This window comes from Ictalurus punctatus, chromosome 7, assembly GCF_001660625.3.
Source record: "Ictalurus punctatus breed USDA103 chromosome 7, Coco_2.0, whole genome shotgun sequence".
Classification (NCBI taxonomy): domain Eukaryota; kingdom Metazoa; phylum Chordata; class Actinopteri; order Siluriformes; family Ictaluridae; genus Ictalurus; species Ictalurus punctatus.
The window spans coordinates 31,541,443-31,566,918 of NC_030422.2; the positions used below are offsets into that span (position 1 = coordinate 31,541,443).

At 36.7% G+C, this 25,476-nt stretch overlaps 2 protein-coding genes across 2 annotated transcripts in view; one reads left to right on the plus strand and one right to left on the minus strand.

Moving 5' to 3' along the window:
* Window positions 1-5,501: 5,501 nt before the first annotated feature.
* Window positions 5,502-9,529, plus strand: LOC108261393 (nuclear factor 7, brain). Its single transcript, XM_053681711.1, has 7 exons — window positions 5,502-5,642; window positions 6,154-6,737; window positions 6,826-6,921; window positions 7,032-7,265; window positions 7,361-7,508; window positions 8,417-8,443; window positions 8,545-9,529. Exons 2-7 carry the CDS (start codon window positions 6,156-6,158, stop codon window positions 9,087-9,089), a joined length of 1,632 nt encoding a protein of 543 aa, XP_053537686.1. The 5' UTR covers window positions 5,502-5,642; window positions 6,154-6,155; the 3' UTR covers window positions 9,090-9,529.
* Window positions 9,530-10,050: 521 nt separating this feature from the next.
* Window positions 10,051-25,476, minus strand: part of LOC108261482 (B-cell receptor CD22) — a 44,558-nt gene continuing 29,132 nt past the window's right edge. The window contains exon 9 of the mRNA XM_053681859.1: window positions 10,051-10,839. Within this exon, the coding sequence (XP_053537834.1) occupies window positions 10,793-10,839 (47 nt within the window). The 3' untranslated portion in view covers window positions 10,051-10,792. The remainder of the gene's footprint in view (window positions 10,840-25,476) is intronic.

Here is a 25,476-nt window from a genome sequence, read left to right on the forward strand (position 1 = left end):
GATATGGATACACTGATCCACCTGAGCAGTCATGCTGAAGTACACACAATGTCCTAATCACACAATAAACTCATCACTCAGGACATTCAGACTGCAGATGAACAACTTTATACCCCACCACTCACTCTAATGAAGACACAAAGAGAACATTTACTCACAGAGCATCACAGCGAGTGGACTGAACTCCATCCTGTCTCTCTAACGACTGACTGACTGACAGAGCAGTGGTGTGTGTTAAAGCCTCAGCACTTCCTGTGTTCTTACAGAGAGAACATGCACACATGCATGCCGGAGAGAGAGACTGGGACGGGGGGGAATTTTAAGAATTTTAAGACTTACACTGTAAAAGCTATAACAGATTTTACTTTACAAAGATCGATATGTTTTGTTTTAAAGTGTAACACACTGTGTAAAGGTGCTGTGATAACTGAGAGATGGAGAACATAAAGAATAAATAAAGAAATAAAGAAAGAAACAGAGTGACAGTAGAGGAAGGTGGTACAAGAAATGTTTCATGCCATATGGAGCTTAATTCAGATCTGAAAATACTTTATCATTATTAGTAAAGAATATATATTAGTGTTTAAACTGTTCCTACACAAGCAGTTTCTTACTAAAGAAAAGAAAGAAAAGGGGGAGTACAAAGAGTTTTGTTTTGTACTTTTGCTTCTGTCTCTTGGTGATGAACGCTGCTCACATAAAGTGATAAGTGATCATCAGTATTTCAAGAGGTGCTAAAATGTGGTTTTGTTCTGTTTACGGTGTGAAAATGCTTTCCATGCACATATGTACAGCACTTAGTTCTACATCTAAGTTTATTTCACTACATAGATACAAGTTATTTACCTGTTATCCTAATCATGTATATTATATATCATCTTTAGAGGTTTTACTCTGTAAGGAACCGAATATAATAATAACAACATATTCTGTAAATAGTAAGATTTCCCAGTATTCTGGAAAATATAAACCAACATTTGGGTTAAATATTAAACCCAACGCACTGTAATAAGTTAATAATAAGCAACACACAGGGTTAAATGAACACTTTGCTGAGTTAGATCAATGGAGAAATTTGTTCAGACTTCATCCTCCTGCTCCTCTCATCATAACATCCTCTTTAGTGTCACAGACCAGAAACTAAATCTTTTGGCCAGAGGGTGTCAGCAAAGCATCATTTTCCACACGGAAATCTAGTCAAGTTGACACTGTCAGCTATCAGGAGTTCTGAAGCAGTGTTTTCTCTCCAGTAAAAGAACAGTGTAAAGAAATATTTCTATCCTATCAGTCAGTGCCCATCCCCTTCATTCTGAGTTTCAGATACAACCTTCTGGCTCCGGGTATAGATTTCCCTCTGTAAACAGCAATAGATATAGATACTCATTTATTCCTACTGCCATTTCCCTTATTAATGTCATATTATGCTCATATTAATGTCTTTCTAAACATATGAATTGTTCAGTTGTTCTATTTTAATTAGTTCATGTACCTCCAATTTTTAGCTAATTTACTGGAAATAATGTTACAACACCACACTTTAAGCTTCGTATTTTATTTTATTATAATGGGGTCTGTCATGTAATGCAGGAGGCGATGGAAGAAAGTGCAGATTTCTTAAAATAAAATGTAAAGCAAACAGTAAAATCACGAAAACAAGGATATGAACAGAAACAACAGATTCTAGGCAAAAATACACAAAGGCTACACAAACACACACACACACACACATGCGCACACACACACACACACACACACACACACACACACACACACACACACACACACACACCACCAACAACAAACGCTCGACTGTGAGGTGCAGAAACACTACTTGTATAAGGTATGCTAATGAGGGAGAGACATGTCACAGGGTCATGTGATGTGCTAAGGCTGATGGGTAATATAGTCTAGTGCTGATTTTGGTATAACCAGAGCCCTTGATAGAGGGAGTTGCATCAACGGAAGTTCAAAACACTTGATCGTCATGTGATTCATGTAGACTTCAGATCGTTCCAGATCGTTGCGAGCTATTTGAATCCATAGAGTTAGAGAGACAGAACTGTGTAATTTTTGGTAATTATCATCCAATAAATGCACTGATTTAAAAATATTTATATTACACACCAACATGTGTATGTACTATGTATATATATTTACATCAATGTTGTTTTTTTTTTTTAAATCCTCTAATACTTGATGATCGGTGCGGTCAATTAGCATTACCTGCCTTGTTAACACACCATGGTTAAAGACCGTGTTGCTCTTGTTTTGAATGAATATCTTTATTATCTATATATAAGTGTGTCAAGGGCAATCACGAATGTCATCTTTATGCCTTTCAGACAGGACAAGAGACAGGAGACCGACATGTGACTATCAGTGATGGTCAACGCTCTGGGTCAGTGGACTAGCAGAAGCTGCAGAAGAATGTTGTTATGTTTGCTGTCTTAGAAAAGCCATTGCAAATAAATGAAATGTAAAATTCAATGAATCTTAATGTTTACAATTCTTAAGCAGTCCTGCACTTATTTAAATATACATGAATACATAATATAAATAAATAAATATTCAAATTAAAAACAACTTGAAACATGTTCATACACAATGATATATATATACATATATATATATATATATATATATATATATATATATATATATATATATATATATAATGTATTTTATAAATAAATTTCTAATAAACTCAAAAGCATGTCCAGCATTTTGTCTGTGTCCTTTCCTCCATGTAGCCCTTGTATCGTGTCCACCATGGTTTGCTGTGCTGCATGGGGAAGCGCCAGTCGCTCAGAGAAAGGAACATGAATGGACCGTTTCCCCACTGACATGGAGTGGAGGAAAAATGAGTGGCTCAAATCAGCAGGAGCAATCAAAATATAACAAAACATTACAACAAGAAAAAAATTGTGAGGTAATCATACTTAAGTATATTTGCACTTTTTCACAAAGACCACAACATGGGACAGTTTAATGTTTATTAAAAATAAGGAACAGCAAAAGACCAGGAGCTGAGACTCCTGGCGACGGTGCTGTCTCACTGCAGAGAGTCTTCAGGCCGTTGTCTCGTGTTCTTAGTTGTCTTTTAGCTATGTAGAAAGTGTTCCCTAATACTGTGGATTTAACCACTATGGGACATGTACAGTATGTGGGTAGACAAAAAGGACTTGTGTGTGGGAAATAAACTCAAGTCACTCTGAAGGCACATTTTGAGGCAGACCAGTTTGTCAGGATCGAAAAGGCCAAGACTATTCTGAGACCAGATGTTATTCACACCATCTCTGTGTATCGTCCTGTGGTCATAAAGAGGAGGACCCCTGCACTACAATGCACATCTGGACCTATAAACCTAAAGCACATTGCTGCTGATCACAGCTGTAGTGTTACAGGTGACACAGGTATAATATTTATGAGCTCTTACTAACTGTAGTAACATTTCTTATTCTGAAGTGATCTATTTTCACTATTTAAAAATGAGCAGTTCCGTGTCTTCTGCCTATATCCGTCTCAAAGATTGAGGAAAGAAGGGATGAGGATACTGAAAGATACATCAGTAGGATGAGTCGTATAAAAAATAGCTCTCTTCCTACAACAAGGAATTTTATTATTTATTACACGTATAATGAGGAATTAAAATGATTTCCTCATTTCAACACTTCCACCGGCCAATATCACATGCCCCAATGTTATATTTAAATAAAATTTAACCCCCAACCTGCAAAAAATCACGTTTAGAAGCGTTTTCCTCTAATTCCACAACCATGGATGAAACTGCATTAAGAGAACGGATTTTACAATTAATTTAATAGGATGTTCGTGGTTTGGTATGTTGCTAACTTCCAGTAGCATATCCTAGACTATTCTGTTATCTGATAACAAACCCTAAAACTACTAATTTAGCATAGTATTAGGATGCTTTAATGTACAATTTAATTTGATTAGACGCAGATCACGTGTAGCATTCTGGACGTGAGCCTTTTGGGGGGGGGGGGGGGGGGGGGGGCTCTGTTACGACACGGCGAAATCGGCGCGGCAGTTCACAAAGTGTAGCGCCGCCCAGGGACGTGGCGGAGGAGGACTACACTTCCCAGTCATACCCGCGCTCGAGTTCGCCGGAGTTCTAATCACGAACACCTGCACACACCTGAGGTTACATAAGGGCCTCCCTAGCATTAGCCGCTTGTGAAGTAACCGCTCAGCAGCCTCGTCTCTGTTCGTTTACCAAGCCCATTTCATTAGAAGTGTTTTCCCTGGTGCTCGACTTCACGCTCGTTTCTCACTACGCTTTTGCCTCCGCACCTGATACACAGCTTACCTGCTCTGTCCCGATCCAACTCTCGTTCTGTGTTCAGTCACACGCCATCTCTCCGCTCGCCCGCGCTTGTCTCCGTCTACGCCCCGTAACAGAAACAGTTTAAGGTGGTTTAATGTGTTAAAACTGTGACCGAGAAATATTCGAGTTCTCTCACACGGTACTGAGTTTAACTACTGTCTACTATCAAAAACTATTAGAACATGTATAACATGAAACTCTGCTTTATATTTCGTTTATGGTGCCATTCTTTTGGTAGAATACAATGCAGTGGCTATGATGAAGAAGAACTCAGAAAAATGTTCTGTTCCTTGAGGCCTCATGAAACTTATGTTTCCTTCTGATGGGTTTCTAAAAGCCAGACATGAAAATCATTGTGTTCATTTTTGATCACCGGTTTCTGTCTTTTGGGCAGAGGATTGTGTTTGTGATTGTGTGAGAGATTTGTTGTCCATTGTTTATTTAGTTATTTTGTACATTAAGCCATGTTAAGTTTTATAAGTTACATTTTTTTCCACAAACAGAGAGTGTTTACCTGGACTAATTTAACTATATAAAATCTATATGAAAAGAGAACAATGATCAATAAAATAAAGTAAAAATAAAAAGGTTCATGTTGTGCAGTTAGCTGAGATCTCACTGAACATCTGTGAGGTTTGGTATGAGAGAGTGTGGAAAATAAAATATATCCAGATAAAATAACAGACGCAGTGTACACGTTTCAGTAATGTACACACATGTGTATGTTCTGTAGTTTTAGGTTCTCTGTGCACTTGTAAATTAATTAATTTGTTTAATTTCCCACAAATTCCTTCATTTGCTGATGAGCCTCAGATTATTTGATTTTAAATCCTCTGACTGCAGCTCTAACACATGAAATGACATTTGAAGGTGTATTCGCATAAATATTTTTAGAGGACCTTAATTAATTTGAAAACACTATCACAACGACCAGTCTTCATACACATACAAATCTTAAATTGTTAAATTAAGAAGCTTTCAAAACAAAACAAGCAAACAAAAAACAAACAGATATTTACGGAGAAGAGATGGAGAAAGCTTTGAAGATTTTGCAGCAAAACACAATATCCAGACGCTGTAGTTCACCGGGGGAATTTCCGCCATCTAGTGGCAAGACTTGTAATTATATCATGAGAAAAAGTCAAACAGTAGGCGTGTAGGTTGTGACGTCACCCAGGTGAACCGAAGCTCAAGCTCAAAGCCGTTTCATGACCAAAACCAGATCCTTTTAGCAGGACACAGTCTCCAGTTTGAAGCTTCTCTCCCTTTCTTCGAGGGATTAAAACCACTGCAGGTGAACACTAAGAGAACAGGAACAAGAGGAAAAAGAGGGGAATCAGGAGGAAAAGAGAAATAGAAATTTCTAAGTAGTGCTACAGATGAGATTACTTCCTGTTTGTGTAGTTGTTTTTCACTTGATTTCTATGAAACTGTTTAAAATACACTGGATCTGTTCCAGTTCAGTTCCTCTTCAGGATAAAACACACAGGGCTTTCATCTTAAAGAACAGGATTTTAGCTCACATTAAACATAAGATAAATGTATTAATATATATTTCAGAGTGAGAGGTGAGACTACTTCCTGTTCCTATCAGTAACCATTGTTTGTTTTGTCATTTACTAACTGCTCAAAGTGCACTGGGTTTGTCACAGTTCAAGTGGATTTTGTGTGTTTACTCACACAGAGAAAGTTATATTTTACTCTAACAGCACGAGACTGAGAGCTTTAGTTCTGGATAATTTTCATGAATAATGTGTAAAGTTATCTGTGGTCTAAATCCACTCTCATGTTGTCTCCTGTGTCAGTCATGGCTTCCTCCAGCAGTGTCCTGTGTGAAGATCAGCTCCAGTGCTCCATCTGTCTGGATGTGTTCACTGATCCAGTCTCTACTCCATGTGGACACAACTTCTGTATGATCTGTCTCAAAGAGTTCTGGGACAGCAGTTCACACTGCCAGTGTCCAGTGTGTAAGGAGGAATTCCCTAAAAGACCTGAACTACGTGTAAATACGTTCATCTCTGGACTTGCTGCTCCGTTTAGGAAGTCAGTTCAGGTGAAATCCAGCAGTGCTGCAGAAAAACCGACCCAATCTCTGGTGCTCTGTGACATCTGCTGTGAAAAGAAATGTGTAGCCATGAAGTCCTGCCTGATCTGTATGGCCTCTTACTGCAAGACTCACTTGGAACCTCATGAGAGAGTTTCTTCATTCATGAAGCACAAACTGATGGAGCCTGTGGAGAACCTGGAGGACTACATCTGCCAGAAACATGACAGACCCCTGGAGCTGTTCTGTAGAGACGACCAGACGTGTGTGTGTCAGTTCTGTACTGAGGGAGACCACAAAACTCACAACACTGTTCCTATAGAGGAGGCGAGTGGAGAGAAGAAGGTGAGAGACTGAAAATTAATGATGCATATTTAACACAAATATCACCTTTATTTTTAATAAGTTTATACATAATATATATTTTTCTCAGACTGAGTTGGGGAAGACACGAGCAGAAGTTCAGCAGATGATCCAGGAGCGACTGAAGAAGATTGAGGAAATCAAACACTCTGTAGAACGCAATAAAGTGAGTCTCTTAACTAACCTACACAATAACGTCTTTATAAAAACACATTAGGAGAATCCTGATATAATCATATGAAATAAAATCATTTAGCTCGATGTGTCTCCTGTTAGAAAAACACAGAGAAGGAGAAAGCAGACGGTGTGGAGATCTTCAGTGCTCTGATGCGCTGCATTGAGAGAAGCCAGGCTGAGCTGCTTCAGGTGATGGAGGAGAAGCAGAAAGCAGCAGAGAAGCAGGCTGAAGAGTTGATTAAAGAGCTGGAGCAGGAAATCACTGAGCTAAAGAGGAGAAACACCGAGCTGGAGCAGATCTCACACACTGAGGATCACCTCCACCTCCTACAGGTCAGAGTCCCTCTGTTTCTCAATAGCAATGCAGCACATGACAGGACAGCAGTCCCCATGCTGAGGGATTTCTCCTCTCTCCTGCTGTACTGTAGATTTACCCGTCACTGTGCAGCCCTCCACACACCCAGGACTGGACTGACGTCACAATTAACTCTCATCTGAGTCTGGAGCCTCTGAGGAGAGCTCTGTCTCAGCTTCAGGAAACTCTCAGTGAGGAAATGGAGAAGCTTGATTGGACTGGTAAGTGTTTAATGATCTCTAAGAATATGTTGATTCAGAAATGTATAAAGAAATGTCCTGATAACAGAAATACATGAATTGTACAGTGTGCATTTAGAGATATTTGATCTGATGTAAGTTATAAAGCTCTGTGTTAGGAAAATAATCAACAAAGGGGAGGTAAGATGAAGCAGTAACTGTTACATCCCAAAGTTATTATTTTGTTCTTATAACAGCTTTTCCCAAAGAGTTTATTCATCTTATACCACAGAAATATGCCAACATTTTATTTATAGAAGTATAACATGTCACACTTTTTATCCATTTATAGTTACAGTATATTGAGTGTTGTGAAACATCCATGAAACAAGTTAGTTTCTGTTCTCACTTCCATTATAGCAGCTATAAACAGTCATTTCCTTACAAGCTTCTCTTTTTCTCACTCATGTTAATAAGATAAAAACACACCTAGTCCTATTAACAAGAGGCTACAAAGTGTAAACTCCTCTGTCCTGAAGATGTCAGAAATCTTAAAGTTACAGCTTTACCTCTGACTGTTACAAAGCGCTGACACTGGAGACTCCTTCCATAAATGTTACAGAAATAAAGGTCACAGAAATGATTATACATGTCTTTTTATAAAAAAGCATCTGCGTACAAGTCCCTGTGAATGAGCTGTTACTATAGAAACGCTAAGGTATTAGAACGAGTGCATTAATATAAACCTGTGATTTGCAGCTGCACTGCTGTCAGAGCTGCTGTTCTAGAAAATTAATCAACACCAATCAGAACTCAACAGCACTGTGGTGTAATCTGTAATAAAATATTTAGATCAATATGATGTTTGTGTTTTAGTTTTATTGTTACAGTATTTTGTTATAGCTCATAATTTTAAACTCTCCAATTATCCAATATTATTTTCCCAACAGAACTGAAGAGAATTCAGCAATATGCAGGTTTGTGAGCTCTTATTGATCACATGACTAAATCTATATTTCTTCACTGTTACACACTGTGCAATGATAAAACTGATGTACGCTGTGTTTCTGTCTCTCAGTGAATGTGACTCTGGATCCTGATACAGCTCATCCTAAACTCATCCTGTCTGATGATGGGAAACAAGTTACATGTGGAGATAAGAGACAGGATCTACCTGATAACCCAGAGAGGTTTGATTATTGTGTCTGTATACTGGGAAAGGAGGGATTCTCCTCAGGGAGATTTTACTATGAGGTGCAGGTCAGAGGGAAGACTAAGTGGGATTTAGGAGTGGACCGAGAGTCCATTAACAGGAAAGGGAAGATTACACTCAGTCCTGAAGATGGATACTGGTGTGTGAGGATGAGGAATAAGACTGAATATGAGGCTCTGGACTCTGCTCGTGTCTCCCTCTCCTTGAAACCGGCTCCTCAGAAGGTGGGGGTGTTTGTGGATTATGAGGAGGGTCTGATCTCCTTCTATGATGTTGATGTAAAATCTCATATCTACTCTTTCACTGGTCAGACTTTCACTGAGAAACTTTATCCATTCTTCAGCCCCTGCAGTAATAGTGGAGGTAAAAATTCAGCACCACTGATCATCTGTCCTGTTAGTCAAATCTAATATAAATTTCTAAAACTGAGTTTTATTTCTTAATAAAAATGAAAACAGTGCTTTTATTATCTGGCATTTGTTTTAAGTTAAAAATAAATGATATTTACATTTTATTTATTAGTAAATGTAAATGTTTTACTGTCGCTCTCATTGTGATGATCCTCCGTGCTAAAGTGGTCTAATCCTGTCAGGATCCATCATCACTCCTGTAACTGATCTTCAAATCACATTTACTCAAATACATTCTCCATTTTCATTTAAAATATTTTTTTTTTAAAGAAAATGTTTAATTCGGCTCAGATTTAATAATGCAAGCTGTTTTTATTGGCAATAACTATAGAAATAAGTAGTATATATTATTTTCTGTAATTTTCATCATTCTGAAGGTTGTTTCTACATCAAATGTATATTAAGAATAAAGTGCTAAGAAATAAAATATATAAATTGTTTATTTATCTGGTTTGTTTTATTTTCAGCCTGTGCCGTTAGCTTCCACATCCGCACACAAAAAATAAATGCAAAATGTAAAATTATGTAAAATTTAAAACTTATTGACATTCTGTACCTCCTTTAATCCTTTAATGAAATAAATATTTACTTCCTCAGATACATTTTGTGAACAATATTAAACCTCTGTTCATAGGCATTTTTAATTCATTTACTTTTATACAGACAAAAATCGAATCAAGTCAGTATTGTAAATTGATTTGAATCGTGACCGGAGCATATCGTTACACCCCTAGTAACTAATGATAAGGATGACTAGCGTACTCAATCACCAGCAGAAGAGCTGAAAGAGCACTTTCCATCACTAGCTAAGTTAACAGATGGTTATCTACCTAATCTATCCACTGTGTCCCTCAACACATACTGACGTCATTAACCAGAGTAGTTTACTTAAAAAATGTACACAGCTCAACATTAACAGTGTATTTTTGTTCACATTTCTCACATCTTCATCATTGTTCTTGGCGAGAAATAAAGTACACATTGTCTTGGTAAAGATTCTTTTTATTTTCTATAATAAAAAATACAAAATGTTAAGAATAAAATGGTGATATTTAAAAGGCACAAGAGTATTTGCTCCGAGTTTTCTCATTATATTACATGTACTTCACACAGCATTGCAACCAGGTTAACTAACGCAGTGAAGAAAATGATATATAACCCTTATTATATATTGTGCACATAGTCTTCATCAATACTGGTGCATTTGTTTGAAGGTTTTAACTGAACAAAACAATCCAACCACACATCTCCTCACACAACTTCAATTAAAGTTCACACAGCTGAAAAGAAAAGTCAAAACAAATATAAAATACACACCTCGAGTCTGCTCTCAATAACGCACACCAAAATGTTCATCAGTAATGTAACATGAAGCGTTTTGAGGTTGTAATGTGCAGGTCACCATGTTGGGATGAAACTCACTCCAATAGCAGACACATTTATTTCACACGTGTTTTTGCATTAGCAACATGTAGGCTTTATTAGAGACTAAACACATGTTCACTTTCACCTCATGAGGAGGTTTGCAGGCTTCAGCTAAACAAATCCAGTCAGAAAGACGAGTGCGTGTAAGATGCTGAGCTACAGACAGCATGATGTTAAAGCGACAGATCAGTATTATTTACAATCCACAAAATGACTCTAAAGCAATTATGAAATGATTTCTACATTAAACGGATCCTCTTTTTATAGATGAACTTTGCTCACTCCTCTATGACTGCGTTCTGGATTCTGTATTCACCAGTGTGAGCTGTTAAAGAAATGAAAAAGGTCATTTGTTTCATTACAATTTTACTCCAGGTGTTTATGACAGAAAAGCAACCGAACTGCATTTAAGTGCCAACAAACAAACGAATTTACTGAATTATATTTATTACAGGGATGATTAATAAATGTAGAAATAAACAGTGATTGACAGAGTGTCTGACCAGCCTGAAGTGGTGTGTGTCCTGACTGAGAGTCTTCAGCTCCTGACCGGATCTGATTCTGCTCTGATGTCTGATTTTCTATAGAGGGAGACAGATTCTACATCTGAACAGGGTGTAAATGGTAACAGAAACACTTTATTTTACACAGCGCTGATTACAGTGTAATAAACAGAGTGACTACAGAAGATCAATTATACAGTAGCAATAGATACCAATATTAATTATGATATAATTCTAATAACAATATGCAGGTAGATGAGTGTAACTACATGTCTGAACTGCACAACCTGTAATAAAGACATATTTACAACTTAATAACATGATAAAAATGCAGAGTTCATTAATAAACCACGTTCAGTGTAATTTCCACCCAAAATAATTTGTAATAATTTGCATAAGTTAACTGAAATGAAAAACAAAAAAATAACAACAACAACTTACAATTAAGATTAAAGCTAGTAGCAGGTTTTGTATAGTATTTTTATTTAAAAGAATTTACATATATTCTCATCACAGTGAATTTTCTTAAATCTTCTACCGTATTTTATGAAATTGTGTTATTTATCTGTAAATGTGACTTTATAAAAGGTTGTGGGTTTATAATAATATAATAATATAAATAATATGAATATGTAATATTTACCACATTACAGTTAGTAGTCTATATTTAGTATGTGCAACTACTTTTTATTTATTTTATAATCTACATTGTATTTAAACTGTTTCTTACACTGTAATCAGGACGATATCTAGATCCATAATAATGTCAAGATCTTTTCATCAACACTTTCAGTTATTCATTCACCAAGTAACCTTTAGTTATTTTTCCACAATTATGTGATGGACCAAATTAGCGTTATTCTTTAGAAATTCTGATTATATTCTACATAAAATAGGTGAAGCTGTTATCAGACCTTTTTTTCTTTTGTAGGACCACAGCAGGATCATTAAGATCAGTAAAGCGATGAAGTAAAATCCCCAACCCACAGCCACACCTACTGTCCAAGCACTGACTCTAGAACCTGAGACAAAGATAGAAAGAGACCTGAATTTAAACATTTAAAACACTGTGCATATAAACTGTGTTATTTAAAAGAGAATAGCCAGCTCTGTGGAGATACACTCAGTACTGCCCCTGGTCTCTCTGTTACACAGGAAATACAACACATTTTATCTACATTTATTTAATACACAGTAAGAAGATTTTCATGAATGTCTAATTGCACATGATGTTTTTTTTGTCATGAGTGTATAATTATGATATAGGAATAGTGGAATATTGAATGCAGCAGTTTGCTTTTATCAACTCTATCACTTAATTTATAAATAAATTGTTAATTTTTTATATGCTTTGAGATCTATTAATATTAACTCTTAAATGTTTATTTGTATTTTAAACACCACATATAGATCCAGTTAAACTGTGCTGGACAGTGTAGGCTGAAGTCTTTATGGGATTAATGATTATCATTGCCCTTCCACATTTGTGATTCTGTCACCGGTAGAAGAAAGAAACAATGTTGTGCAAACAACAACAACAACAAAAAACAAACAACAAAAAAAACACTCGGTGATGTTTTGTGTGATTTCCAAAATAATTTGTCAGCTGTCATGGTTTCTTACAGAAACACTTTATTTTACAGCCCTGTTTAACTACAAAAGACCAACTAAGGAGTGAGTAATAGTTACAAACACTAACTATCGATAAAATATGAATACTGTGTAGTTAGATGAGTGTTACTATATCTCTAAATTACATAGTCATGTTTACTATTTATAAATACACATTTTCCCACAGAAACCTTCAAAACAGACTTCAGAACAGTTTCAGTATGACTCACACCCACGATAATTTGTACAAATTTTCAAAGGTTAATTAAAATGAAAGATTATAATTAAGATTACAGCATGGGGCAGGATTTGTGTACTGTTTTATATTTTTAATTACTGTAAATTTGTGCTTAAAAATTTACTTTACAACAGTTTGTGTAGTTCAGGTGTTTAGTTACACACATGTAACCATGTTATAATTATTTACAAGATATTTCCATGTATAGTATTTGTCACTACTTATTATTCTATTTAATATAGTATGTTGTGTTTAGACTGTAAGGAAGTGAAGATAATTTCTTACATTTCTCACACATTGGAGTTTCTGGTTTCAGACGTACTGTATTCTGTGTGTTTTTCCTTCTTTTAACAAAGTTTAAGTAAGTAATAAAACACTCAGTCTCACACTGTTATAGAAAAATACTGAGTGATGTAAAAATGCAGCTTGTCATGTTACAGGAAAACTGCAAATCATAAACTCCTCTGTCCTGAAGACTTTCCCATGATGGAAATCTTAAGGTTATAGCTTTACCTCTTTATTTTTCTTAGTTTTATGCATTGGATCTCACCAGCCATAAATGACAAATACTTTTAAAACATTTGTATTTCAAGATCATTTGAACATTCTAAAATAACAAGGAATTACAATAATTAAGCAATATTTTTCCTTACACCTTCTAACAAATCTGTGGTGAAAAGGGAAAAAAATCATGACATACCTCTCACTGTAATCTTGACAGGATCACTGAGCTCTGTGCAGTAGTAGCGGTAGTAGTTTCTCCTGCATGCACGACACTTGTACTCTGTTTCTCCTGCATTATCGACTGTCATTTTAAGTGTGTTTGCTTCTTCACTGTTCAGAAGCTGTAGCTGCGGATTATTTTTATACCATTGAATCTCCCATCCAGTCGACTGCCGCTCACAGATCAGAGTGATGGTGTCTCCAGTGTAGACGGAGCTCTGAGGATTCACTCTCACAGTCGGTGTGGGTTTTTCTGTTGGTATGAAATGATGAAGAAGTCAGAACTGCTTTTCTCTTTATAACATAAGCAGTAGATTCACTGTGCTTTAACATATGCTTTGTGTCCAAAACAAACATTTAGATTTAACATTTGATACAAGACGTTCCAACTGTAACAGCCAGTTCTGTGGAGATACACTCAGTACTGCTCTTGCTCTCTCTGTTACACTGGAAATACAAAACTACCCCCCCCCCCCCCCCAGATTTATTTAACACACAGTAAGAATTTCATCATGAATGTCTATTTTTTTTCTTCGTTATGTGTACACCAAAAATCTCTCACACACTCACCTGATACACTCAGTATAACTATTATTTGTCAGCTGTCATGGTTTCTTTCAGAAACACTTTATTTTACAGCCATGTTTAACTACAAAAGACCAACTAAGGAGTGAGTAATAGTTACAAACACTAACTATGGATAAAATATGAATACTGTGTAGTTAGATGAGTGTAACTATATCTCTAAATTACATAGTCACGTTTACTATTTATAAATACACATTTTCCCACAGAAACCCAGTCTTCATTATTAAAACAGTTTCAGTATGACTCACACACACAATTTGTTCACATTTTCAAAGATTAACTGAAATGGAAAATTATTTTCATAATTAAGATTACAGCATGGGGCAGAATTTGTGTACTATTTTATGTTTTTATTTACTGTAAATTTGTGCTTAAACTGTAAGATTTTAAAATAGTTTGTGTAGTTCAGGTGTTTAATTACACACATCACCATGTTATAATTATTTACAAGATATTTCCATATATAGTATTCGTAACTACTTATTATTCTATTTAATTACAGTATGTTGAGTTTAGACTGTAAGGAAGTGAAGATTATTTCTCACATTTCTCACACACTGGAGATTTCTGGTTTCAGACCTACTGTGTAGTAAAGCACTAAGTCCCATGAGGCCGTGGTTTGCAGTGATTTTAGGACAGCTAAAGGCTAGTTCACACTACACGACTTTCACCGTCAGCAGATCACTGTGCTGTTCAGACTACACGACTTGTCATTGTGGTGCTCACACTATGTGATTGGTCGGGAACAGAGGGTCACACACTACAGGATCTGACAACAACTCTGTCACCCGATGACTCTGAAGAGTAAAATCCCTAGTGTTGAATTAAAACCCAGAGTCCAGTGGACTCATATAAACACTGTAGGGTGTGAATTCAACACTAGGGATTTTGCTGTGTATCTGATGTCCAAACGTTTTGTCATGAAAACACGCATGAGAAGTGACACGGATATATGATGTGAAAACACACACGAGACAGAAGCAGGTGTGAGTTGTTTGTGCAATGATTTGTGCAGAAGAAACCCCAAAAAGGATAAGAGAAAGAAAGTGGGTGAAGAATGAGTTAGCACTCGCAGGTTTCCCTTCCTCACTGTGACCTCACCCCATGCCTTGCTCTCTCATTGGCTGTAGGTCGCCACAATCACTGCCAGTGCCGACAGTTTTCACCCCACAGGATGTGGAGTCACCCGACAGCTCCAGATATTTACCATACCAAATATCTGTCTTGCATCGGTGATGCCTCTGCGATGTGTCGGCGAGCCCCTTTGATGTGTCGTAGGTCACATATAATGATCGACTGCCGATTGGCGAGCGCTGATTGCTTACCAATTTGTCTCCAATCAAATGGTTTTATCTCAGCACCATGCAAATCAGGCTTTAGCTGTTCTAAAATCACTGTAAACCATGGCCTCGTGTGACTTATTGCTTTTAGCAAAACGGTTACTACATATACCTGACAAGGTTTCATAACATAATCAAACAGGAACAAAAAATACAATAATTAATTGATAACAAATAATTCTTCTGCCAAGAAATGTAGTTCTTCAGCAACATTTAGCAGAATGGTTGCCAAGCAACACACAGCAGCAACACACTGCATTTAAACCCTTTATTCTCGGTTATACTCCAGTCCAATAGGTGGCGATAATGCACCTTTCAGCTTGATAGCTACCACTTTTACTGAAAGAGGAAGACCTTCATCATACGTCTTAATATGACTGGATAAAGTGAGCTAGCGAAAACAAAACAATTAGCATTGTAGTCTGGTTTATTATTGTATGTTACCGGCTGACAAACTGTAAAGTGTATTTAAAAGAAAACACGGCTGTTGAAGAATAGACGGTTTCTTACTTGTTTTTTTCCCTCCAGAAACTGGTATTATTACCATAACAAATGTTAACAAAATTGAACAATTAAAACAATTTATTTGTTGCAGTAATACTGATGTAATGAGGTCACGTGTGTGTTTACAGAGTAATTTACAATGGCTTTGAACACAGCTCAGCCAATCAGAATCAAGCACCAGAACTATCTGTTATAATGTTTATTTTTTCCTTTTTTTAACAAAGTTTAAGTAAGTAATAAAACACTCAGTCTCACACTGTTATAGAAAAATACTGAGTGATGTGGAGGTGTTATGAAGCCGAGTTACTGTTTCCACCCTGAAGTACAGATTATTTTCCTATAACAGCATGTCCTCATGTGTTTTATTCTTTTTAAACCACAGCAATCTGCCAATGATTAAATTTTTTTAATGTATTAATGATTGACACATTGTACTTTTCATCCGTTTGTAGTTACATTTATTGTTCTGAAATGTCTGTAAACAAGTTAGTTCCTGTTCTCACTTACATTATAGCAGCTATGAACAGTCGTTCCCTCACCAGCCCTCTCTTTTTTCTCTCACACTTTTAATTAATAAAGAACAAACACAGCTTGTCATGTTACAGGGAAACTGCAAATCATAAACTCCTCTGTCCTGAAGACTTTCCCATGTTGGAAAATGTAAAGTTACAGCTTGACCTGTTTTTTTTTTTTTCTTTGTTAAATAACATGTTTTTAATGTTTTGCATTTGCACCAGCCACAAATGACAAATACTTTTAAAACATATGTATTTCAAGATTATTTTGAACATTCTGGAATAACAAGGAATTACACTAATTAAGCAATATTTTTTTTCTCATCCCTTCTAACAGACCTGTGGAGAAAAAGGGAAAAATCATGACATACCTCTCACTGTAATCCTGACAGGATCACTGAACTCTGTGTAGTAGTAGTTTCTCCTGTATGCGCAACACTGGTACACTGTTTTTCCATCATTATTGTCTGTCACTTTGAGTGTGTATGTTTGTTCAGTGCTCAAAGGCTGTAACTCCTGATTATTTTTATACCATTGAATCTTCCATCCAGTCGACTGCAGCTCACAGGTCAGAGTGATGGTGTCTCCAGTGTAGACGGAGCTCTGAGGATTCACTCTCACAGTTGGTGTGGGTTTTTCTGTTGGTATGAAATGATGAAGAAGTCAGAACTGCTTTTCTCTATACAACATAAGCAGTAGATTCACTGTGCTTTAACATATGCTTTGTGTCTAAAACAAACATTAATATTTAACATTCGATACAAGATGTTTTTGTATGTTTTCTTACATGACTGATATTCAGTATATTATGTTTGTAACAAAATTCATGATTATATTGTAGTGTAAAACAGTATTTACTGATTTTAGATGTTATTTTATGGATCCTGCACAAATCCAGCAGCACCATCTGAACATAAATGCATTTTCTTAAAAATTAGCAGGAGCATGACTTCCTACAGTAAATCCATAACAGAGGACTTTTCCCTCCAAAATATCTACAGGCCTTCTGCATCTAAACATAATGATCTGGCTGAGAAACATTAATGATCATTTTCAATTCAGTCCATCTGTCACAAATGGCAAGTAGAGACAGATGCCAGTGCAGTTAAAGGCGTTTCATTTAAAGGACAGGCAGACAAATCCAAATCATGAATGAAAATCAGCGAACAGAACACAGACACAGGTCAGGTGATCAGCAAACAGCAGTAGCAGGGATAATCCAAAATACACAATCAAGGAAACAGAACCAGGTCAATAACTTGGAGAAGAACAATTTCTGCATGCAGCGGCCGGCGCGAAGGGAAAACCCTGACACCATGCATGAAAGTAGGATCAGCCTGCTGATGTAGTGAAGAAGAAATGTGTTTTGAATGCATGTCACTTTCAAGTACTTGAAATTATATGAAATTGTATAAATACGCTATTTACTGTATGTGAGGCAGCCCGGAAAAATCCAGTAGAAGTCGTTACAGCTGGATATGTTTGAAAATAGACTTTCCTATTCATTGAACGTAATCATTTACATCATTTGAATGATTTAAAACATTTTATAATATTGTAATGAACTGTTATTGTTACTATTACACTTGATTAACAAATAAGTTAAATGTGTATTCAGTTAAATGTGTGTTTAATGTGTCATTACTCAAAATCATTTGTTTTTAATATGTTCATTATTTTATGTTCATTATAACTATTTTACTATATATGAAAAAAATAATGTATACAGAATGTATATGAAAAGATAACTGTAAACAGCCACTGCAGTAGTTTACTATAAGCAGTTTTTTCACAATATCTGCCTGGTAACAGTGTTCCTAGTATGTTCCTGTAAAACAAAATGTTAATGTCTAACAGTGTACTCTCTAATCTTGTCTTGGAGTCTGTCTGCAAGGATCATGTTGGGCAATGAGTCACTTTAAAGGGAACCCTGACTATGAAGACTTGTATGCCTTATTAGATTAACGCTGACTACACAAAAACATTCTAGATTTTCAGATAATTTTTATTCTAAAAATCCTTGCACTTGTAGTCCATCAATGCTGTTTACGTCATAATGCATTCTGGGTAGTGACATCAACTGTTTGCACCGGTCTTGATTATCCAGCGACCCTACAGCGAGAATGAAGATGATCAGAGAGGTGAAGAGGTGAGAGTGGGGAAAATCCATGGTGTCTGTGCAGTAACTGCACGTCTATACCAACCGAGAGCGTTTAATGTTCAAGGTTATCATATGGATTAAACTATCGTTTTATAAAGAAATGTATTCTAAAATCAATAATTTTAGAGATTATCAGCCATCTTTATGTTCAGCCATGTTTATTATTACTATTTTACTATATATGGAAAAAAATAATGTATACAGAATGTATATGAAAAGATATCTGTAAACAGGCACTGCAGTAGTTTACTATAAGCAGGTTTTTCACAATATCTGCCTGGTAACAGTGTTCCTAGTATGTTCCTGTAAAACAAAAAGTTAATGTCTAACAGTGTACTCTCTAATCTTGTCTTGGAGTCTGTCTGCAAGGGTCATGTTGGGTAAGGAGTCACTTTAAAGGGAGTTGTGTAAGGAGTCACTTTAAACCTGACTATGAAGACTTGTATGTCTTATTAGATTAACGCTGACATCTGCTGCATAAATGCACTATAGAAAAACATTCTAGATTTTCAGATATTTTTTATTCTAAAAATCCTTGCACTTGTAGTCCATCAATGCTGTTTACGTCACAATGCATTCTGGGTAATGACATCAACTGTTTGCACCGGTCTTGATTCTCCAGCGACCCTACAGCGAGAATGAAGATGATCAGAGAGGTGAAGAGGTGAGAGTGGGGAAAATCCATGGTGTCTGTGCAGTAACTGCACGTCTATACCAACCGAGAGCATTTAATGTTCAAGGTTATCACAGGGATTAAACTATCGTTATATAAAGAAATGTAGAGATCTTAGAGATTATCAGCCATCTTGCTGTTGTATACTTTATCCTGTTAAAATTCCGATGGCCCGCCAGTGCACTGTCTCCATGTTATGATCAGATCTACGCTATCTACACAGATTCTGTGATTCAGTTGATATAAACTGTTTTGAGATACAATCACAACAGCAGCTAAAATCAACGTCTCTGTCAGTCCACCGGCATACAAACAAACACTGATATGAAGCCTGATTCAACTGATCAATAACATCCTGACAGATACACTGAAACAGTCTTGTTACACTGGCAAAGGTCCAAACAATCCAATTATGTAAACATATCTAGCCCAGATCTCAAAAGAGACCAAAACCATGCATGTACTCCAAATGGTTCAAGAACAGCTTTAATTTTACTTTGGGTATGCCTTGGCATTTTAGGCTTATTTTACACGAGCGTGGAAGAGGCAATGGCAGAGGCAACACAAGGTGAGATTTACTGCCTTCTTCCTTAATGTTCGCTGTGTATTATTAATCAGACTGACTCACCACAATTATACTGCAAACTTAATATAAAGACCTGCACAAGACATGATGATGATTCCTGTGAAAGAGATCTGTGTGTACTAGACAGGGAAGTGAAAGTCAACATTCAACAAACAGGGTCTCAGTTACTGACAGATCAAAATCCAAACCCGAAAAAATAATGTTAATATATTAAATAAGAAATAAAAAACACCCACAGACTCACCTGATACAGTCAGTGTAACAGCATCACTGATCTCTGAGCTCTGAGAGTCACTCCTCTGTCCTCTGCAGGTGTAGACACCATGGTGACCGTATACAACAGACCGGATTTTGAACTCTTGCGTTGTGTGGTTTGTGAGTCTCTCATTATTCTTATACCAGCTGTATGTCCACTGAGAGTCTCCTCCTCCCTGTACGTCACATCTGAGAGTAACTGTCTCTCCAATGAACACATGTGTATCAGGCGTTATGGACACCACAGCTTTAGGACTCCCTATAAAACATTCTGTTGTTAATAAACCTTTCATAAACTAATTCCCACGTGTACATATCATTTATTTAGACAGAGCATGAGTACATGTTTCTTATTACTTGTTGATACTGATATGTGTAACCTACTTACTATTAAGAAATCAGGTGCATCATGGCACATTTTATTTAGCACTATTTATGTCAGTTGTTACCATGTGCTGCTGTCATTAAACTCGTTCTGTTTTATATTCAGTATGTTAAGGCATTTAAGCAGCGTAAAACTATTTAGGGGCGTCTCGAGACCCTTTTTACTGGGGCATGAGTAACATCTTCCTGATAAATCACTGTCTGATGAGGTAGATTACAGTAGATATGTGTGAAAATAGACTTTCCTGTTTACTGAACATAATCATTTACATGATTTAAATATTTTTAAACACTGCTTCTCCACAGGGGAGAGATCTGAAGGGAGCACAAATTGTTATCAAGAAAAAAAAAAAAAACAGACAGGGCATCATTTGTGTACTCTGTGTATTTTACTGCTTTTCAAATAGAATGTACGTAAATCAACACATTTGATTGTGACAATCAATTGTGCACAGATTTCTCAGCCCAAAACAAATAAAATATACACACAGTATGATGGATAAACTATATATAAATCACCTTGAGCATGGGCCAGTGGTATAAGTGAAATCAGCACTAAAAAGGGAACGGAAACAGAACATGATGTAAATATGGAAAATATTCAGTGTATTAATGAAAACAGCACATTTTAGACACCGAACCCAGAAGATTAAATCTTATTCAGGAAATCTAAACTACCGTCTGTAAGAAATACATTCTAAGCTCTCTTAATAATAAATAAACAAAAACTACAATAACTTAAAGGTCACTATTCTGCTCATTAAAGTGTTTTTCTTCTTTATTTGACTTTATTGAAGTGTGAAAAACTTAGCTCTGGGACACAAAACCAACAGACTGCACACTGTAACATTCTGCACATGTACTAATCACACAATAAGCTCATCACTCAGGACATTCAGACTGCAGATGAACAACTTTATATCCCACCACTCACTCTAATGAAGACACAAAGAGAACATTTACTCACAGAGCATCACAGCGAGTGGACTGAACTCCATCCTGTCTCTCTAACGACTGACTGACTGACAGAGCAGTGGTGTGTGGTAAAGTCTCTACACTTCCTGTGTTCTTACAGTCAGATCACATGACAAGGATAAAAAGATAGAAGTGTATATAATATCATTATCTTCTCTTTTAGTACATACAGACTTTGTATCTGATCTTCTTTCCTCTTTCTCTCCAACACACTCAAACGTGGACAGTCACAGTTTAAGGGTCATACTGATCTCATCTTGGAGATTATAAAAATATTCTCTTAGACATCCAAAAATTAACCCTAACCTACTTTAATATTTTACAAATTCAACAGCAGCAAAACAAACAAACAAACAAACAAACAAACAAACAAACAAACAAACAAAATGAACAGTTCTGAATTCTCTGAATTGACAGGTAGTTAAAGATTGCATTAAATCTTGTAGGAAAAGAGGTTTTACAAATGTTCCCCAGTATAAAGAAGCTACATGAAGTGCTCAATCTTTTCTATGGGCTTCCATTAAATCAAATGAAACCAATTTTAAAACATATGACATTAAACATTTCAGAGGATGTGTCACAAAAGAAATGCTTCTTTAGGAAAGTTACAGACAGTCCCTAATAAATTTTAGTAAAATTTTACAGACTGGGAGAGGAAAAGAGGATTAAGAAGTGGATAATACCTGTACATCAGAAATAAGTGTGAAATATTTGTTTCCTCATACAAAGGCCTAGAGAAAGGAAAAATTCCTTGCTTTTTTCTTCTGCATGGTTCTTGAAATGGAAATTTTGCTGAATCCTGTTAATCCTGGTTAATGTCATATCACAGCAAACCAGTGACTCCATTACCCAGAATGCACCACCAACTACAAACATGGCCGAAGAGGACTACACTTCCCAATGTAACACACAGACACGTCACCTTCTCATAAGGACTAATCACACACACCTGTTCCTGATCACAATCATCACACCACACTATAATAGAGACTGTTCAAACACTTAGTCTTTGAGAAGTATACGCTCAGTTGCCTTGTCTCTGTCGTTACCAAGACTTCTATTATGTCTGTTTATTCTGGTGTTTTGACTTTGCTCACGTTTATGACTTTGTCTCGTTGCCCTGCCCTGTTTGTGCTGTTTGCCTGATCACCTGACCGCTGCGTGTTCATGATTATTGTCTTCTGCCTTATCCTTTGGACTTGTTGTTTCATTAAACTGCCATACCTGCACTTGCTTCTGTCCTGCTCCTACATTACGTGAAAGAATTCTTCACTGATAACATGGAAACAGCAGGAAAGCGAAGGAGACATCATGCCGAGGTAATAAAGAACACCCTACTGAAGCTCAATTCTATCAAGCTACCTCACTGGGTTGCCACGGATCCCCCAGAGCCTTATGATGGATTTTTCGGCTACCCTGAGTATTTTCTGTTTGACTTCCAATTACATTTTTTTGAGCCTGGCGCACCCCAAGTCTAACCAGAAGCAGTGGCTGGGGTTCATAATGTCCCGGCTTGTTGCCCAAGCCCGCCAGTGGGCGGAGCATCTGGCCCATACCAAATACAAGGGTCTTTACAATGTAACTCAGTTTGTGGGACTATTGATAAAGCAGTTTGGAAGTCCAGAGTACACCCCAACCTGGATGAGTTTTTTGTGAGGCCAGTCGCATGAATGAACCTGCGAGGCCATTCACCTGTATCAGCCAATAAAGGCTATTTTTCCAGATATGGGACATTGGCTGATAGTTTAAAAATATCCGATGGTCACTGCTAAAATTTTACACCGGACACTGCAGCAGTGAAGCGGGAGATTTTGCATTGAGTAAAAATTTTCTTTTTTCGCATTCAGTTAAAGTGCCAGCACACCGTTGAAACATTTAAATGAAGATAAGTTGACAATATATATATATATATATATATATATATATATATATATATATATATATATATATATATATATATATATATATATATATATATATTGCACAGAAAAATATATTTGCATATCCATGTCTAAAAGGCTTTATAATATTGGATGAAAAGGGCAATGTTTAGTATTGTTCATGATTTACTGTCAATTATGTACACATACAGTGGATATAAAAAGTCTACACATCCCCCTTAAAATGGCAGGTTTTTGTGATATAAAAATGCAACTAAGATAAATCATGTCATACCTTTTCCCTCACTCAATGTGAAATTACAATGTATACAATTTAAGTGGAAAACTAAATCAGAAGCATTTTAGGGAAAAATAAAAAAGTTACAATAGCCTGGTTGCATAAGTGTGCACACCCTTTTATAATTGGGGATGTGGCTGTATTCAGAATTAACCAATCACATTCAATCTCATATTCAAAAGTGGTTATTAGAGATGCACCGATACTAAATTTCTCAGCCGATAAGCGATTATTCAGAGTGATATCGGCCGATACGATAACCGTTAACCGATAACCGATTGTTCTGCATTTTATGCCTTCTTTTAAATGAATAATAATAAATTCCACAATTCTGAAGGAAATGCAAATAAAAACTTTTTTCTCTCCATTTCAACAAGTTGTTTCACAGTATCTGGTCTCATAAACAGATAACACATTACTCTAATTAACATTAACACATGAACACAATTCTGAAGATTAAAGTAAGATTTCTTAACTTATTGAATGTTATTAATTCATATTAACATTGACTGAATTCTAAAAAAAACCTCCTCACAGTCTCACATTCACTCACCACAAACAAAAGCATTTCTACTTCATCACTGAACATCAAACTGGTAATATATAGGCCTAATATAAATCTTTTATTGATGATAATAACTCATTAACATTAATTACATATGAAATATACTACTCTACAAATATTTTTCTGTGTAATATATAGCAATATATACCTTTTTACAACTCATTTTCATTGAAATCTTTCAACGGTGTACTGGCCCTTTAATTCAGAACGAGCAATGCTAGTAGAGGGGGCGGTAACCAAATGATACCGCTTATCAGCCAATACATCGGTGCATCTCTACAATCACCAACTACTAGAGCTCCAATCTGAGACCCACTAGGTGGTCTCACTGGCCTAGACCAGCTGGAGGTCAACGTGGCTACCTCCTTCCCAGAGCTCCAACCTGAGACCTACGAGCCAGCCTCATTTCCAGAGCACCAGCATGAGTTCAGTGAGACGGCCTCCCAAGCCATGTTACTGTCCAAGGTCGAAGAGACTTACGCCACGTCCTGTTCAGCTGAGGACATTTCTCTGCCTCCCGATGCAGCCAAAAGCTGCTCTTTGCTTCCCTACTCTCCCTCGGACATCACGACGCCAGGCTTCTCTACAAACATCCCTCCACTTTTCCATGCCGCTGAGGACATCAGTCTATTTTCCTGCTCAGCTGATGACGTTGTTCTGCCTCCATGCTCCAGAAAGGCTCAAGAAAGGCACACAAGACAAACAACCTTGTCAAGCCCCAGTCTAAAGCTGACAACACAACTTCACAAGCCTGGGCCTTGCCTAATAACCCTGGTGAACCAGCCCCAGCCTCATCTCTGCTCCTCGAGGAACATGCATTGGAACCAGGGGCTGTGTGAACATTTTGCCCAGAGAGCCAGGAAATGATGTCGGCCCTTATAATTGTCAGCATATTTCAATCCACTAGCAACAGGTAGAGTGCACAAATTCACACCTCCTCCACTTCTTCATGGCTGAATTTGCACCACTACATAAAAATAGAAAATAAACCACATGCATGAACTGGTCTCTGCTCTCAGGCCTCTAACGCTGTCACTGCTCTGTGTGAGTACAGGATTAATTAGAAGTGTTTGTTTCTGTACATTTTTCACATTGTATTATTTTTTAACACAGATATGTACATCATGATTGGTGATTATTAAAAAAAAAAGGATTAGTGTGTA

Bases quoted from the DNA above. Each gene is read 5' to 3' on its own strand.
- LOC108261393 (XM_053681711.1), top strand. From the start codon at position 6,156: ATGGCTTCCTCCAGCAGTGTCCTGTGTGAAGATCAGCTCCAGTGCTCC. The intron at 7,266-7,360 runs GTCAGAGTCCCT...GCTGTACTGTAG, and splicing joins ATCACCTCCACCTCCTACAG to ATTTACCCGTCACTGTGCAG. The intron at 8,444-8,544 runs GTTTGTGAGCTC...TCTGTCTCTCAG, and splicing joins GAGAATTCAGCAATATGCAG to TGAATGTGACTCTGGATCCT.